This window comes from Phoenix dactylifera, chromosome 2 (genome assembly GCF_051530095.1).
Source record: "Phoenix dactylifera cultivar Ajwa chromosome 2, Ajwa_hap1_PhDact_Kaust_v1.1, whole genome shotgun sequence".
Lineage (NCBI taxonomy): Eukaryota > Viridiplantae > Streptophyta > Magnoliopsida > Arecales > Arecaceae > Phoenix > Phoenix dactylifera.
This window is the reverse complement of record NC_143191.1, coordinates 34,094,010-34,111,639: the sequence shown is the minus strand read 5'-3', so window position 1 is coordinate 34,111,639 and position 17,630 is coordinate 34,094,010. Positions and strand designations below refer to the sequence as shown.

At 38.7% G+C, this 17,630-nt stretch overlaps 2 protein-coding genes across 3 annotated transcripts; one reads left to right on the top strand and one right to left on the bottom strand.

Moving 5' to 3' along the window:
* Nucleotides 1–4,696: 4,696 nt before the first annotated feature.
* Nucleotides 4,697–6,669, top strand: LOC148714755 (uncharacterized). Its single transcript, XM_088714663.1, has 2 exons — nucleotides 4,697–5,627; nucleotides 6,656–6,669. The coding sequence occupies exons 1-2, from the start codon at nucleotides 4,697–4,699 to the stop codon at nucleotides 6,667–6,669; spliced, it is 945 nt and encodes a 314-aa protein (XP_088570789.1).
* Nucleotides 6,602–8,877, bottom strand: LOC103719164 (xyloglucan O-acetyltransferase 2-like). Of its 2 annotated transcripts, none has more exons than XM_008808273.4 (2): nucleotides 8,504–8,877; nucleotides 6,602–8,403 (listed from the first exon to the last, which is right to left on the bottom strand). In XM_008808273.4, the coding sequence occupies exons 1-2, from the start codon at nucleotides 8,694–8,696 to the stop codon at nucleotides 7,289–7,291; spliced, it is 1,308 nt and encodes a 435-aa protein (XP_008806495.3). In that variant the 5' UTR covers nucleotides 8,697–8,877; the 3' UTR covers nucleotides 6,602–7,288. The 2 variants fall into 2 exon arrangements, with proteins under 2 accessions (XP_008806495.3, XP_008806496.3); XM_008808274.6 differs by having other exon boundaries at nucleotides 6,697–8,400; nucleotides 8,504–8,818.
* Between the last annotated feature and the right edge of the window lie 8,753 nt (nucleotides 8,878–17,630).

The window sequence follows — 17,630 nt, the reverse complement described above, 5'->3', positions numbered from 1 at the left end:
TGGTTATCATTGGCAATTGCCTCTATTCAAAATACCAATCTCGATCCAAATTCTTACAGGCCTCAAGGCCAATCCCGTAGGAATACTCCGTAGGATCTGCGACTTTTTTAGCATTTTTAGCTCAATCGTGTAAAAATATATCCAAAGAGGCCTTAAGAAATCTTACTGGATCTTATGGGATCCGGCAGAGAGAGGGGGAGTTTTTTCTCTCCCGCTGGATGAGAGTGAGGGAGCGAGTTGACGTGGGCCGGGGCTCAGATAGTTATCCAATCCACTTATTCGGCAGGCCGAATCAGTCCAGCCCAAACAGGCTCTTGTAGTAGGCCCTAAGTTGAAGATAGTTAAAAGATGCCCACGTTGACATAAATGAGAACCGTCCAATTCTTTTGCCATGCCAAGTTGACATCATTTTAGAGTGGCTGGGGACATGAAAATTGGTGAGTCGGAAAACATTGTTCTCGCTGATACTTGTTTAGGTCATTTTGATTAAACTTTGGACACTGGATATCTCATGCCATTGTCACGTCTGCTCCAGCGAGCAGGATTAAAGATGACAATTAGAACGTCACTGTTACGTTGTCACCCCCAACTAGTTCACAGTTGGGAGTTGTTGAGAACATAATTGCTTGCTCCTAGCTTTCACGATCCAATTGGAGCGGGTCCATGTTCCCTAAGAGGGCCAACGGAAAAGAGAGGCCCATTGTTTGCGGGCGGGTCTCACAAGGCTCCTGACGAGCAGATGAAGTTCTCTGAGCCCTGTTGGCGCTTCGGCGGTTCCAAAGCCAAGCCAATTCAGGTTGCCAGACAGGATCCAAAGTAAAGCAATCGTGCTCCGAGCTGAACAGTTAGGCCGATTGAGCTTGAATTTGGATGGAGAAACTCGTTTGTTTTAACCTGTCCGACCTGAAAATAGAGAGAAGTCCGCTCGTTGAAGTTTGTCCAGCGAAGGACCTTCCGATGTTTAAATCAGCTAGATTAGTAAAAGAATTTTGAGAAAGTTGCAAAATGTGGGAGAGTGTGACTGTGTGAGCACTTAAGAAAGCATATCTGAAGATCTCTCAAAGGCCTCTTCTATAGAGAGAGATTGATATCTGCTACTAAGTGAGGTGGAAGTGGGGCTTAACTGCTCGGTCACGATCCCCAGATTGTGCATGTGGTGAATCTTAACCGTGTTGATCATGCGGCAGCGGCTGATAGGTAGTTTATTGTGTTCTTGCCTTTAATGATCGTTAAATGCTTTAAATACACTTGAATTGGAGATAGGTAGTTTATTGTTGCTAGTTGATCCATCCTGATTGGCTTGATGGTTCAAGCCAGCATCTTGGCCCATACTAAACTCAACAGTTCGGGCAATGGCCATAGCAGGTGGCACAGCGATTGCTAAGGCCCCGTTTGGTAAAGCTTTTGAAGGGCCAGAAATTACTTTTTGGCCCTTCAAAAGTACTTTTGGATAATATAGTGGCGTTTGGTAAAATATTATAAAGCTATTTTGATTTTGTCAGAAAGCTGAAAAAGTCTACTTGAGAAAACCTCTATTTTGGAACTTCTTTCCTCACCAATATCGGAAAACTGTTTTGATTTTAATAAAATTTTTCTGATAACCAAAATATTCACCAACAAATCTTATTATTACATCTTATAACATATCATATCATAATATATTATTATACTATAAATATAATACAATATAATAATATATTATGTTATATTATATTATATTATTATATTACATTAATATAACATAATAATAATGTTATAATATAACATATTCCTATATTTTATTATTAGCACAATATAATATATTATTACAATCATAATTTTATATTATTATTATCATAATAATAGTTATATTATGATAATATATGATATTATTGTAATAAAAATATTATCATATACGATTAATAATATAAAAGATAATATATTAGATTACATTACATTGTATTATATTCTACTATATATTTATATTATAATAATAATATATTATTATTAAATATTATTACATATATTTAATAATAATATAATCTAATATATTATCTTTTCTTTTATAATCTAATCTATTATATATTTAAAAATAATATAATATAATCTATTATTAGATTAGATTCTCATATGTTATATTATATTATACTATTGTATTATATTACAATATTATTATATTATATTATATTGTAGTAATATTGTACTATAAATAATTATATTAATAATAGTAACTCTACAATAATAATCATAGTACTAATAATAGTTAATAATACTAATAATACTAATATACTAATAACAATAATAATACTAATACTAGTAATAATTCTAAAAATAGTAATAATACTAAAATAGTATTAGTACTAATAATACTAATAATAGTAATAGTACAAAATAGTATTGATACTAAAAATAGTTATTATACTAATAATATGAATAATACTAAAATAGTAATACTACTAATAATAGTAATAATACTAATAGTAAAAATAATAGTAATAATACAAAAATAGCAATAATACTAAAAATAGCAATAATACTAAAATAATAATACTACTACTTATAGTAATAGTACTAAAAATAGTAACAATACTAATAGTAATCATGCTAGTAATAATAATAGTACTAAAAATAGTAATATTACTAAAATTAGTAATGATACAAAAAATTATAATTATTAAAATAATAATAAAACTAATAATAGTAATAATATTAAAAATAATAATTATACTAATAATGGTAATAATAGTAATAAAACAAATAATAGTAAAAATATTTATATATATGTGTGTGTGTATGTGTGGGCGAATATATATATATACACACACACATACATATATGGATATATAACAAACACATATGTACACATACACACACACACATGTATGATATGATAGTATGATTATAATAATACTATAATATATGATTAATAATATAAATGATAATATATTAGATTATATTATATTCTATTATATGATTATATTATAATAATATGATATTATTATTGAGTATATATAATAATGTTTAATAAGAATATAATAGAATCTACTATTAGATTTTATTATAATCTATTATATTATATTATATTATTGTATTATATTACAATATTATTATATATATTATGTTATAGTTATACTAATATTATATTATATTGTAGTAATATTGTACTATTAATAATATATTACTATATCATATCATATTATATCATGTTATATTATTTTGCTGTAGTATTCAATATTATATTACACTATATTATAATCATATTATACAAAATAATAATATTTTAATATATAATATTATATAATATTATATTGTATTATACTGCACTATGCAAGATTTTGTAATATCTTTTATTGTCATTTTATCTTTCCAAAAGTATTTTTTCATTTTGGTTACTAAATATATATTAAAGTCTTACAATACCTTAGAAATATAGTTACCAAACATCAAATAACTTTTAATAAAAACTCTACTTTTCGAAAGCTCTACTGCCAATAATAATCCCAAACAGAGCTTAAGACTGGCCGCTCAGTTGATATTGAGGTCATCGCTTCAGACAGTTACCGAGGTCAAGTTGACGAACATGTACCATATCACAAGTGATTTCAGAAGAAATGATTCGGTTCAAGATATTTGAGAGCGAGTCTCTTGTATCTTTGCTCGCAAGAAATTTTGACATGGGTCGACAAGATCTGAGCTGAGCTCAGGAGGTGTGAAGGCACGGATATTTGCAGTCTGGGCTCAAGATAGGAGCGGTTCAAAGTGCTTGCTTAGTTGCAGACGATGGGCTACCTCCATTTTGCAACCTGCTGGCTGAACCACTTCTTCTGAAAATTTAAATTTCCTTTGATTTTACTCACAAAGAAAGCTAGCATGTAGTGGTTGCATGAACCACATTTACATGGCTTGCTTAATTTCTCTCAACAAATGGGCATGTAGGTAGTTTTGATCCGGCAGCATGGTTCGCTCTCTTCCAATACCTTGAAGCTCCAAATCTAATGGTGTACAACTAATAAGAGAAGCTATTGACAAACTGGCTAGCACCATCAAAAACCTGAGACACATGTGTTGGGTCGTTGGCTGGATTTGCACGATCCCGGTTGTGTTGGGATTTCAGTTTTTTGAGTTCCTATTTTTTAGGATATGTTTTTACACGTATTGGAACCACATCTCTATTTTTGTAGTATGTGAAAAAGAAAATAAAGTGCGATTGATTTTCGCTGCCCGTGGAGTAGGCTATCGCCGAACCCTGTAAATCTACTTCTCTTTCTTATGGTTGATTGTTCTTTACTTAACTACATTTTTTTTATTTATCTATATTATCAAGCAATCATCAATATCATGTGTAAGAGTTTTCGCGAAGCTTTTGCACAACAACATGACCATTCATCACTGTTGGGCTGATTCCAGAGCAAGGATCATTTGATGGATGTACAAATCTAATTGGCCAATTAAATCCGGCACTTACTATTAAATTCATTGATTAATTTTAATTGATAAATAAATATATTTTATTACAGTTTTTTTTTTTTTATTAACCCTTCCTCTTTCCAAAGGAAACACTATACTACAGAATAAGAAAGACAATTTTACCTAGGGATGCTCTATTGTTAGCCGGTCCCCCGCAACCTGTTTGAGATTATCTCCTAAAGATTGAGCGACTGATTCGGGGCTTCTTATGGGGCTCGCTTGGTGGGGGCCGTGGGGTGCACCTGGTGGCATGGGAGAGTATTTGCCTCCCTCTCAGGGAGGGTGGCCTTGGGGTGTTGTCTCTCCGGGGAGACGAGAGCTGCTCCTCGCCCGGCATGCTTCCCGCTTCATCCTGGAGCCGCAGGGTTTCTGGAGCCGGATCATGACCGCCCGCTATGGGGGGATAGGCCAGGAGGGCGGGGTTCGAGGAGGGCGGGGATGTTCCTTTTTATGGCGTGAGATTGCGAGATATGTGCCCATGGTGTCGGACCACACTCGATGGCTGATAGGCGATGGCCGCAGCATCGATGTGACCAGGGACTCATGGGTTGATGGCCTCCCCCTGTGCCGCTGGCCGACTACTGTTAGTGTTGAGGCAGGGGAGGGTTTACAGGTCTGTGATCTTATGACTCCCGGGGAGGCTGGATGGGACGAGATTCGATTAGCCCGCTTCTTCGGGGAGCATCTGGCGGAGCGGGTTCGCTCCCTCCCTCTGCCACAGAGCGGTGGACCAGATGTACGAGTGTGGAGTTCCTCGACCAGTCCCAGGATGAGCGTCCTTTCTCGTATTCTTAGGCGGGAGTACGAACCTGGTCCTGATTGTGCCTGGATCTGGCGATTGGGCCTCCTCCCGAGGGTTGCGCTGTTCCTCTGGAAGGTGGTCTGGGACCGTCTTCCAACGAGAGCAGTACTTGGTGGACGAGGCTTGAGGATCCCCCTGGAGTGTGGGGTTTGCGGAGTGGCCGAGACGGTCGACCATGTCTTGTTTCGGTGCTCTAGGGCGAGGGACACTTGGCGTTTGGCAGGGGTCCCGCAGCCGGTATGGATCTGTAGGGACCAGTTCTTACAGGCCATGCGCCAGGCCTCGGAGTCCCCGGCGCTTCGTCAGGAGGTGACTCGAGTGAGCTGCACTACCTACCAGATCTGGTTGGCCAGGAACGCTCGTATATTCAGTGAACGATGTATGTCGCCGAGATTTGTGGTCGAGAGTGCCCGCAGTCAGGCGGCAGAGATGTGTCATGCCTCCACCACCGGAGGGACCTTGACAGCTCGGGACATCTGGGGCCCCCACCATGCTTCGGCAGTATCTCACACGGTGTTTTTCACCTGGGAGCCCCCACCCCCGAGTTTCCTCAAGGTCAACTTTGACGGGTCAGTCATGGATGGTGGCACGAGGGGAGGTGCGGGTTTCGTCATTCGGGACCCTTTCGCTAGGGTTGTAGCCGCTGGTGGCAGTCACTAATTTGATACCTCGGTTCCGAGCGCGGAGCTGAGCGCTGCCTGGGTTGGCCTTCGACATGCCCGGTGCGTGTTACAGGCTAGGTCTATCACCCTAGAGGGTGATTCTGCCACCGTTATCAGTTGGATCCGAGAGGGTCCTAAGGGTGACGGTAGTGACCACCCTTTGCTTCGTGATATATGGACTATGGCGAGGGATGGAGGGGCCTTTCAGGCCAAGCATATCTACCGTGAAGCCAATGGGGCTGCGGATTGGGTGGCTGCATTTGTAGCTCGCCACTCCGGAGACACATTGTGGACTGGAGATGGGGAGTTGCCTTTGGCACTCCGAGGTATCCTATTTTCTGACTTTATTGGGTGTATCCGTACCCGACAGGTATGATCCACCCGTATTAGAAAAAAAAAAAAAAAAAAAAAGGGTATCAGCCTCCAAGAGCCATCTTGGCTATCACATTCCAACCTGTCTTCTACTAATGCTTCCAATATTCTAAGCACATAGAAAAATAGTAGTAATACCTTTTTATTACAACGTAATAGAATTATATATGCAAATAAAGTTTAAGTCCATGATAATCCTTTTCACATGTACACTTCCATCACACCAAACTTCACACGAGGGATCCAACCGCTGCAACTTTCATCCAAACTACTCAAAACTTTCGTAGGAAAATCAATCCACGGTTTGAAACAAGAAAGCTTTACGAAAACCTTTTTGCTATTGCTATTGCTCCTACGTGCCACATGATCTTAGGTGCCACCAAATAAGGAGGCTTCCAAATCTAAGACAGCATCTCAGACAAATGATCTTCTTCAACAATTGTTACACAACCAATTTAATCCAAGGATGCTGTTACATTTGCACAATAATTTTCTTCGAAATAGTGCAAATCTTTTTTTTTTTTTTTTTTTTTGCGCCTAAAACGAGATAGATGATTCATTAGGAATCAAAATGATAACATTGTCCCCGAAATTTCAAGAAAAATCAGTGTTGAACAAGCTGGCTTCCACGGGGTTTTGGGGGAGACAGCATTTTCCTTGATCCAATGTCTGCCATTTCTCATTATCCGCATCCCTCCATTTGCATTCATTGCTGAGACAGCTGGAGCTCCACGTCACACCAAACAATTGTGGCCCAAGGCACATATATTCAGCTTTTGATAGAAAAAGCTCGAACTTCTTCACCAACTTCATCAATACCATATGAACCATTGACTTTCCCCATCAAACATCAATGTTGTAGCTCATAAAAGCTTGCCCAACTCTCTTCTTCCATACCTTCAATAAGAAATCGAACCAAAAAAACAAAGAGTGAATTCAATCTAATATTCCCTTCCTCTAATTAATTGGCAACAAACAAACTCTTATGGTGACATGATGTTCTTCTTCAGATGTTCTCTTCTTTCCATCTCTTTATCATCTCTAACAATATCTCATTCCAAGTGTCGATTGGCCCCGGCAAACACCAATGCACGCAGTCATTCTGGACCTTCTCTTTTATTCCATCAGCAAACGGATTCGGATACATGTAAGGCCCCGGGTGGCCGTCCGGCCTCAGCAATGCCAATTTGGTCACGTCCAACGCTTCAATCCTCAACCTCCCTCCGGTCTTCGCCGCCTCCTTCGCGGCCGCCGCCAGCTCCTCCACCTCTATCTTCCTCATTTCAGCGTCCATGTATTCCATCTCCTTCTCCCCTTCTCTGTAAGGCTCCTTCTTCGGACAGGCACCAAACTTATCCCACTCCCCTTCGAAGTGTGCCGGCGAGAAGGTGGTCACCGCCACAAACTTCTCGGAGGAGGACGGCGATGACCAGTATCGATTCGTCACCTCCTTGAGTGTGGTCTTGAATGCCCTTCGGAAGACGTCGAAGAAACCGATCTCGGTGTGATTGAATTCAGGGCAATGGTGGCAGCCAAGGACTGATTCATTCTCATAGTAGACAGCAGGGTGGAGGAACCAGTGCCCCACCGAGAAGACCACCATATCCAATCGATCCAATTCCGACGCCCACCGATCGTCCGGCGAGTCCAGATACAGCTTGTTGTGATTCAGGCCGGACGCCGCCGACTTCTCGATCCCCTTGACGAGGAACGGGCACCAAAAGACCGACACGGTGGCGTTGTAAGCATGGAAGACCCATCGCCGGAACTTATTTTCCTCCCCGTCTCGGTAGACGAGCTCGGGCGGCGATCCCGTGGAGAGAAGGCAGAGGAGGGACTCCAGTTGGTTCCGAGCCATGGAGTCGCCGACGAAAGCCAGGTGTTTGTTCTGGATCAGCTGGAGGAATGACGCGGGGTCGAAGGCGGGGAGCTGGCACTGTTTCGGCTGCCACCGCCAGTAGAGGTAGCCGGCGTCGGGCCGGCCGTGGGCCATGCAATTCTGGCCATCTTTGATGGTGCTGCAGCTCGTGCCGTTGTAGAGAGGGCCGCGAATGTCGGCCACCCACCGCCCATCGGCGTAGTCACACCGGAGACTTCTCTTCTCTTCAACTCCTTTCCCTGCTGCAAAGAATATGTATATATATATATATATATGGTCAGCTCTAGCTCTTGGTAGCGCAAAGGAAGGGCTTGAGAGCAGCAGAGGAGGGATCTGGATTACCTTGAGAGGAAGGGATGGAGGAGGAGGACGTCTTTTGGGATTGAGGGGCGTTGATGAGTTTGGATTGGTTTAAGGGGATGGGGGAGAGATAGAGATGGAGGAGTGCCAAGGAAAGGAGGGCATAGAGAGCCCAGATTATGAGCTTCCTGGTGGGGAAAGGGGTGGGTTGGTGATGGTGGTGGGTAGTCCCCATCTATGGTGGTCTGGATTTTGAGATGGTGGGAGAAGCTAAGACATGGGGATGGGAGGTGGGGTTTGGAGGGAGGGCAGAGAGACTTTCAAGGAAAGAACGGAGAGAAAAAGGAAAGTAACAGAGGAAGGAGAGGAGAAGGGGTGATCGAGTCAAACAAAATAGACGGATGAAAGGGGCAGGGTCTGCGTTGGGTGGTGGGGCTCTATGTTTTTTTAAATAAACCGTTGACGTCTTGCTCTCGTGGCCCATACCACATTATTTTTTTTTTTCGCTCTCTTACTCAGTTACTCCTCTCAGTGACTTACTTTCAGGATTTATCTGGTTGGTAAGAAACATTTATTTCTATTAAAATATTTTTTAAAAAATATTAATATATAAATATATGATATCTAAAGAAATATTTTTTTATATTTAGTTGGCCATAAAAAAATAACATACTTAGGATGATTTATATTTGATTGAGTTTATATTTTTTTAAAAAAAATATATAAAATATCTATTAGATTGCTAATTAAAAAAAATATTATCTCATTCTATCTAAAAAATTAAGAATATTTAAAAAATTAACGTTCCAGCTTGTGAAAATTAAACTTTTTCATATTTTATATATGGTTTTTTTCTGAAGAACTCATTAAATTGAAGAATATCTCATATTTTATTAAATTTTTTTAAAAAAATAAAAAGTAGCTTTTTTATAAAAATAAAATTTTATATTTAATTAGAAGAAAAACCATGTGGGGCATATAAAAGTCCAATTTCCAGCAATTGAAACATTGGATTATTTTTTTCAAAATTATCTTTAAGCATTTAAATAAAAAGAAGTAAAGCCTTTCTCTTTATTAAAATTATCACATATATTTTACATAACTTTCTGATAATAGTAGATAGATACTCAACTAAATATAGTTCATTCTATAATATACTTTTTTTTATGATCAATCAAATATATAAATTTTATTTTTTATATATTATATATTCAAGCATCAATTTTTTCATAAAAAAATATTTTTTATTTTTTTCTAAAACTTCAATTAAAAATATTTTATCACTCCTCTTTCCGAACCAAAAGGAGTTCTTAAACTTTTCCTCACCCTAGGAGCAGTCCGGAGGACCAACTTTTTTACGGCTGTCACTTGAGAAGAAACTTATACGATTATACGGTCTAGACTTAAAGCCAAAGGGCCAATAGGCTACATGCTGCCACCTGAGCTGTGTGAGTGACACGAGTACCAGTAGCATTTAAATTCTCCAGCAATCTTTTCGGATTTACAAGCAAGCGAGCAGAAAACTACCGACATGTCCTATGCCAAGCATTTAGCCGATGTCTAGTCAAACGTCTAATGGAGACAATCGTGACGCCCAATGTGCTGCAAAAATCTACAAGAAGATCACGGTTGCTAACTAACCCAACCGTTCTCATCCAAATAGCTTGGGTGTTAGATTTCTCCTCCGGTGCAGCAAAAACAGGTAAAACTATTGGTAAAAAATTTAAAAGTATTTTGCATATCTGTCCTTTAAAATATATAAAATTATATAAATATTCTTATAAAATTATTATTTACATATATACTTTTATAAAATATTTATTTTACATGTATATTGCTCTTTATATCTATATATATAAACATATACCATCTAATGTCGTTAAAAAATAAATAATTTAAATTTAAAATAACTGAAATATTCTTACAGATAATTGCATAAAAAAATTATAAAGATATACATGTAAATGCAACTTTGCATGAATATTCATGTAATTACGCATATTCTATGAATAAAAATTAAGATAATTCAGTTGTTTTTAAATAAAAAAATAAAAAAAATTGATATTATTATATCACATGATTTCATATGAATATCAACTCTTATAGAAAAAATCATGTTAGTTATATAAAATTCTCGTCTAAAAAATTAACAGCAACTCATTATTTACAAGTCACTGAAAAATATTGTACTGATCTAAACATCTATAATTAATTTAAATTTGATATATTTTAATCTTTTAAAAATAATAAATAAATATTTTTAACAAATATATAGCATAAAAAACTTTGAAAAACCTCAAACAACTGATTTAAAAAAATCATAATTCAAATTTTTTTTATTTGAAAAAAAATGGTAGCCCTCTCCATGTCCCTCCTCACCGGCGTACTGGTCCTGCACTAGTCCGCGGGTCCTGCGATGAAGCGACACGGACAGCTTTAGAACTTTTTGGTACAATACATTTGCGTTAACCTAACGCGACATTAATGTCTTTTGTCGAGCTGTCATTGGACCCACTCAAGTTACGGGCTTGTAACTTGGCAGTGATGTGGGCTCGTCCGCATGTGCGTGTAGAACCTGCAGCAGCCCCATCATTTTGCGCGTTCAACACTGATGCCAAGCTGTCTCCAACAATAGAAATCATATTTAAAAGATAGAAAATATTTTCTATAACCCTTCGCCAAACTATGGACAATTAAACTTTTCATGAACCAGTCTCGAGTTTGTAAAAAAAAAATGGATCCAATACTTCCAACGTAGCTAAAAACAAAAGTCTATTGAGACATTTCATGTAGAGATTGGTGCTTCAAATTGCCATCCCAAAATTCTCTGTCATTTGGCATCAATTATTTTTTCCACAAAAACTAGCTGAAGAAATTATTAATTGGATTGGATCCGCTAGCCGAAAGGTGGACCAATTCAACTATAAAGCAATATACATAAATATGAACAAAGAAGAAATGCTTTCTATTTGAAGTCATTCATTAATTAGTTTAATGGTGGATTTGGTCTAATTAAAAAATTCTGAATGATTTATTTTAAATATTTTTTAGAGATAAGTAGATGGTAATGTCAGAGACCGGCCACCACGATGAAAGGACAATGGTGGCAGAAATATGGCTTTTGTTTAAAAAGAAAATCTTTAATGATAATACATTTGGATTTTAGTGTTGGGGTTGGTACCCAACTCAGATTCCACCTTGCCCATTTTTGAACTTGACCTGACCCTAACTCGAAAACAATCTGGATGCATCCAGAAAAGAATTACTACTATATTTTGAAACGATAGTATTAATGAATTGTTTTGAAACATGAAAGCATTCGCACTTACCAAACATTAGTGAGTTCCCATTTCGGATTTCGAATCTGGTAGCTACTCGTATCTTTCCTGGAAGAAGAGCGACTAAGTTCCCACTTCCTACTGGAAAGTAAGAGTAGCGAAGGTGAGACACGTTAACCGTATTATCTGTCTCATGGATTATTCATTGTTCACTGGCTTGGCATGTGAAAAAAATAAAGTGGAACTTGATGCCCAGCCCCTATGTCGACCGGACTCTAACAAAAAAAACCCTATTTATCAACTCTTTTAACGTCCGGTCCACCGAGATTTTTTTTTTTTTAATTTCCGGCCCCCCTAGAAGCATACACACTTAGTACGGTGACGGATGGGGGAGGGACCGGAAATTAAAAAATCGGTCCACAGCTCCTTATGGTTAAAACGATCAAAATTATTAATAATTAACAGTAAAACGAGAACTATATTAATTAAAGAGGAAACAGTATTATGGCCGAGAGGCTTTGCAAATAAAATTGTGCCGAGCTTTTATTATCGCTCCCATTTGAATTGAAATCGAAATCGTTGAACGAGTGTGGGGTGATAATGGGCAGGTTTGAGCCGGGTAGTTTCGAGTTATCTATTAGGTCCAGTCAAGTCTGGGTTCCTGCCTCCAATTATCACCGAGTATATGCCATGATCTGGGCTGGGCTAGGCCATGACCCACTACTTAACCTGCTCTTTAGGCTACTTGAGGAAACATGTAGGCCAGCAGTTTGTAAGCCCACAGCGCAGCTTGATCTTTGAATCCATCGTGGGCCCATGCTTGTATTGTGGACTATTCTGGGTTTCTTTGGGCTCAACCCAAACGGATGTCCTCGTCCTCTTTGGCACTATCTTAGTTTTTTTAAGAATTTTTTTGCATGTATATCCTTCTAAATATATAAAATTACATAAATATCTTCATAAAATTACTATTTTCATATATCCTTTTTTTTTTCTTTTTCTACATATGTACTCATACCATCCAACGTCGTTAAAAAATTAACGACTAAAAACTAACATAACTAAAATACTCTTATGGGTAGACATGTAAAAAAAATTATAAGGATATATACATAAATAATAACTTTACGAGAGTATTCATATAATTTATCATATTTAGAAGAGTATATATTTAAAAAATTATCAAAAAAAAAAATCAAAATCTATCTTAGTTTTCTTATATGTAAAATCTAGGAAAGGAAAAGCCACTTGATTTGCATGTATACTTCAAAAATTATATTTGCTCTTTGTAATGAACAAGTTCTTATTATCCCTCGACAAATGTAATCTTAGTTGCACTTCTGGCTATCCATGGTACAGAAGTCAGAAGGAGTCGCTCGAGACACCAAACATGTTGGTGTTTAGGATTAAACAACTGGGCCAGCCCAGACGCAGCTTGTGACGGCTATGGTCTGGGCTCAGGCTGACACATTTGGATCGAGAGTAGGATAGACTAAACGGGATCCCGGACTTCTGAGTTGTGGATTGAGATCGAAAGATGAACCCACCTCTTGTTAGGCCCAACCCACAAGGCACATGTCGGCCTTGGGCCACTTGAATTTTATAAAAGTTAGGATTGCATGATGCCACCGTTCGCTCACGGTACCCATATCAAATCATGCATTCGTAGACTAACATGGTACAGTCGTTGGCAAAAGCCACGGCGCTTGATGATCCATGGTTCTTCTTTGAACTAGTGTTAACCAGTAACATGAAATGAGCCCCTATGATTTGCTTCTGTTTGGTCCTTGTATGGAGCAGTCTTTGCTACTTATGCTCTTCTAGGGACGGCAACTAGCCAGGTATGGATCAGGTAAGACATTATGTATACCTGCTCCATACTTACCTTGGGGCAAGGCGAAGCAAGTAGTCTCTAGGTAGGATGGGTAGATTTAAACAGGTTGGGTTAGATAGATTGGGTCAGGTAAAACTACAAAAATTATTTTTTTTGTATACAAATCAATGTTCCCCCTTTGGAAAGAGCATTTGTGAAATGATATATATATCCGAGTTGGGTTTAGAGCGGGTTGAACCATTACCCATTCCTGCCCTATATCCGTTACGGGTTAGGTAAAACCTGCCCCATTAGAGTTGGGTCAGGTCGGGTACTGGATGATGTGGTGGAGTAAAATGCCACCCCTACTCTTCATCAGCCACCACCTGTCGACCATTGTAGGCTTTGATCATGTGATTGGCCTGATAATACAACAGTTTGTCCGGGTGTATTTACCAAGACTTTATTTAAACTCAGGATTTTTAGCAAACAAGTTTTGGAATAATGGCATGACGCAATGGAACTTTTTCCCCTTCTTTTTAAGCATGACCCAAGATTTGAATCCTGGACCTTCTAAAAAGCCAGCTACTATTGGGTGAGGTGCCAATCAACTGTAGCATTGTTAGCGGTGGACTTTGCATTATTTCTATAGCAACTGCACTATTTAGCCATAATTAGAAGAATATGAGAATACTAAACATGAAAGCAAAAGGTTTTGAATGCAAACTGTAATTCTTCAGGGCTATTCCTTTATTTGATTAGGATTGCTCTAAGCGCCATGAGATAAAGCAAGAGAAAAAACGAAGGACTCATTTGGTTCGTGAAAAAAAAAAAATCTTATCGGAATATTTTTTCTTGGAAAAGCTGATTCTTGAGAACTATAGGACTCGTTTGGCATGTTTAGTTAACTATAAAAAAGTGAAACATTTCAGAGTGACTTATGTCTGGTTGAGTATATACTTTCTTAAAAAAGTTGCGTAAAATATCTATTATATCCTTAATAAAAGAAAAAACTTTATTCATAGATTTTGATGGCTCAAGAGTAGTTTTGGAAAAAGAAAAGATCTTAATTCCAACCGGTGGAAAAGTAGCTTTTCTATGTCTCTAATGTGTTTTTCCTTTTTATGATACATGGAAATCTTATTCTTATAGGAATGTTATTTTTTCATCTCTCTCTTTAAAAACTCTAACTAAATGAGAGGTCTTTCTTCGTTTTTCTATTAACCACATTTTTTTTTCTTTTTTTTTCTTCAACAAACCAAACGAGTCCAGAAAAAGAAAAGAAAAGAAAAGAAAACAGTGTTTACAACTAATTGACATTCAGCACCTGCATGAAGGTGAATAATCTTAAGGGTGTGAATTATAAATCCAAGAGAGTGGAGTATTAGATGAATGCAACTGATCCCATCAAGATACTTATCAATGGTCTTGGTTCTATACGATTCAAGATTTTGATTCCACTTTTAGATATAAATAGCAAAATCCAGTCCCACTTTTAGTCGGCACATTTTTATCTCTCTCTCTCTTAAAGATGAAACCAAAATAGAGCTGAAATTAACAAAGCAGCTCAAGCAAAACAAAGTACATACAAATTTCAGATTCTTTTATCAAGGAAGCCAAGGAAAAGTCAACCATGCTAGCAGCATCATCTTGTTTATCGCATTCAGCCATGAATACAAACAAAATGAGTCTGAGTGCCAAATCATAGATATGATGTCAAAGGTGAAGATATAGGCCTGTATGGCGAAATATTACCCTAACGTGCCAAGTTATGTCATGGCCAATGTGTTGTATCCAACATTGTATTCAAATAAAGCTAGAATAAACATGAAAATGAAATCGTTTGTAGCATCGTTTAATAGATATTTTCAAACTTCTTGCTATTTCTTTGCGTTCCTGTATCTTTTTCGTGGTATGCTGTCCAATTTGTTTGACGATCTTCAAAACTTGCAAATATAATCAATCATCCCATAAGTTGGAAATTTAAAAAACTTATATGATAGTTGGTACATAGAATAAGATTAAAAAAATGAACCTTCGCTCTAACCTTTTTTTTTTTATCTGTTTAAATGAAGATGTGCGTTCGTCACAGCCGAATCCTCTCATCCCATGCCACCTGAACCAAAAATCAAATTGTGCCCCGTCCTTTTTGAACATGTCAACATAACTTTTTTTTTACTATTGTGACAAAATCTAGCTCCAAAACTAGCTCTCCATTATCGTGACATGTCAACTGCAAGAGTCACTTTCTGCATCAACTCTGTCATTAACTCATCGCACAGGGTACGTCGGAAAAGTCTCCAACTTTTTTTCCAACTCATAATCGATTCTAAAATGTAATATTTGTGGAGCGAGAACCAATTGGTCTCGAGCATTATGATGTCCGCTCGTTCTACTTTTAGCGTTGTGGAGTGCATCGCTCTCTCACGAACTATCAACTGAAAGTGAAGTTTCATGTGATGGACGGCATCCTCGGAGGAGCAATCACCGCACGAATAAATCCAAACGTGGTGGCACCCACCAAACAAAGATCCAAAAGTTTATAGACGAGCGTGAGGTGGTGGCTTCCAGATCGCCATCCCCACCGACCCCACATGAGTTCTGATTGCCCGTGAGACCCACCACCAAATCGTCAACCTCAACAATCCAAGTCCGGTCCCTTTCATCAAGAGCATATCAGGTGAATGAGGTGCAGGTGGGCCCCAAGGACACCACCACCACATGTCTCATGATGTTGTCGGCACGGCAATGACCTGTTTCCGGGATGGACCAGTACTCTTTCCTTGTCTTTTTTTTTTTCCCGTCGTTCGGTGAGGTGTTTGTCAGAACAAAAAGGACGTGAGGAAGGGATCCATGTCATCACAGGGCTCACGTCCTTCGCATCCTGCTTGCTCTTAATGTGATGAGGCCGAGTATTGGGTCGTTATCATTGGGGTCACATCTTGTGCGATCGAGGGGGGACCGCAGCGGAGTCAGACGGACGTTGCCCGTGGGGGAAGGTCTTGGGCTTCGTTTCAACCCCATCTTTCTGGCCTCCCTGGATTCCTTTCCCTTCACGTGCGTGGGTCTTTTAAGGTAAAAGGGTTGATGATTGCGGCAAACTGGCAGCTGGGAGTTCTGGGCCATTGGTCAAACAAGCGTTCGCGTCCAAATATCAGACGTACAGCTGTGAAGATAACTACGGCTCAGTGTGTCAATTAGGCCCTGTCTGGAGGCCAATAAATCCAGCGTAGCCTTTGGTCGAACACTGCGTGTGCCCAAGTGGATGATTCTTTATTCGATATTATCTTAAGCGCGGACTCCGAACACTTCCAGTTCTTTTGATTTCTGCACTCCAGATCACGTCCTGAGCTCCCTACTTTGTCCAGAATGGGGGAAGTTCAAACGCCCCGGAGGGGCGCTACTCCCCATTATGTCGCTCGGTGCTTGTACATATAATAATCCCATTGCTTGTTTTTAAAACCGACCCACGTTCAGCTCCTCCAACTCCCACTGGCTTCGCCAGATCTCCCTCATAAAGCAGTACTATGATTGCTGACCGGTGATTGTTCAGCACGACAGAAGGGAACCGGCGAATATAAACTGATGTTGATTCCTTCAGCTCTTCGGTGGAAGGTTCGACCTTTTATTCCCATAATCGACTGTAGCAGATAAATGATACCACACAAATGTTGAATGCTTAGGGTAAACGAATGGTTCCACTACCACATCGAACATTACATATGCAAATTCAACAATCATCACCATCAAAAGACCAAGTTGTGAAGCGCATAACTCGTGGCACAGTTGGGGCCAGGGTTTCAAGGATACATACAGCTTATTTTCACGTTCACAATCCCAGATGTCTACAGATCACTGACTTAAAAGACCACCGATAGTGCAACCATTTTCCGTCCTACATTGCAACAGAAATAATACACAAAAAGGGGATAATTAAAAATAAAGCTAACTAAACATTCCGGCTTCACCATGCAACTCTGTGCAGTCGAAACCATGCGATCTAGATCCCCTACAATGACGATCGCAGCACTCATTTCTCTGAACCATGATGGTACATCAAGACAACTATACACAAGGG

Bases quoted from the DNA above. Each gene is read 5' to 3' on its own strand.
- LOC148714755 (XM_088714663.1), top strand. From the start codon at position 4,697: ATGGGAGAGTATTTGCCTCCCTCTCAGGGAGGGTGGCCTTGGGGTGTT.
- LOC103719164 (XM_008808273.4), bottom strand. From the start codon at position 8,696: ATGGGGACTACCCACCACCATCACCAACCCACCCCTTTCCCCACCAGG. The intron at 8,404-8,503 runs GTAATCCAGATC...TATTCTTTGCAG, and splicing joins CTCCATCCCTTCCTCTCAAG to CAGGGAAAGGAGTTGAAGAG.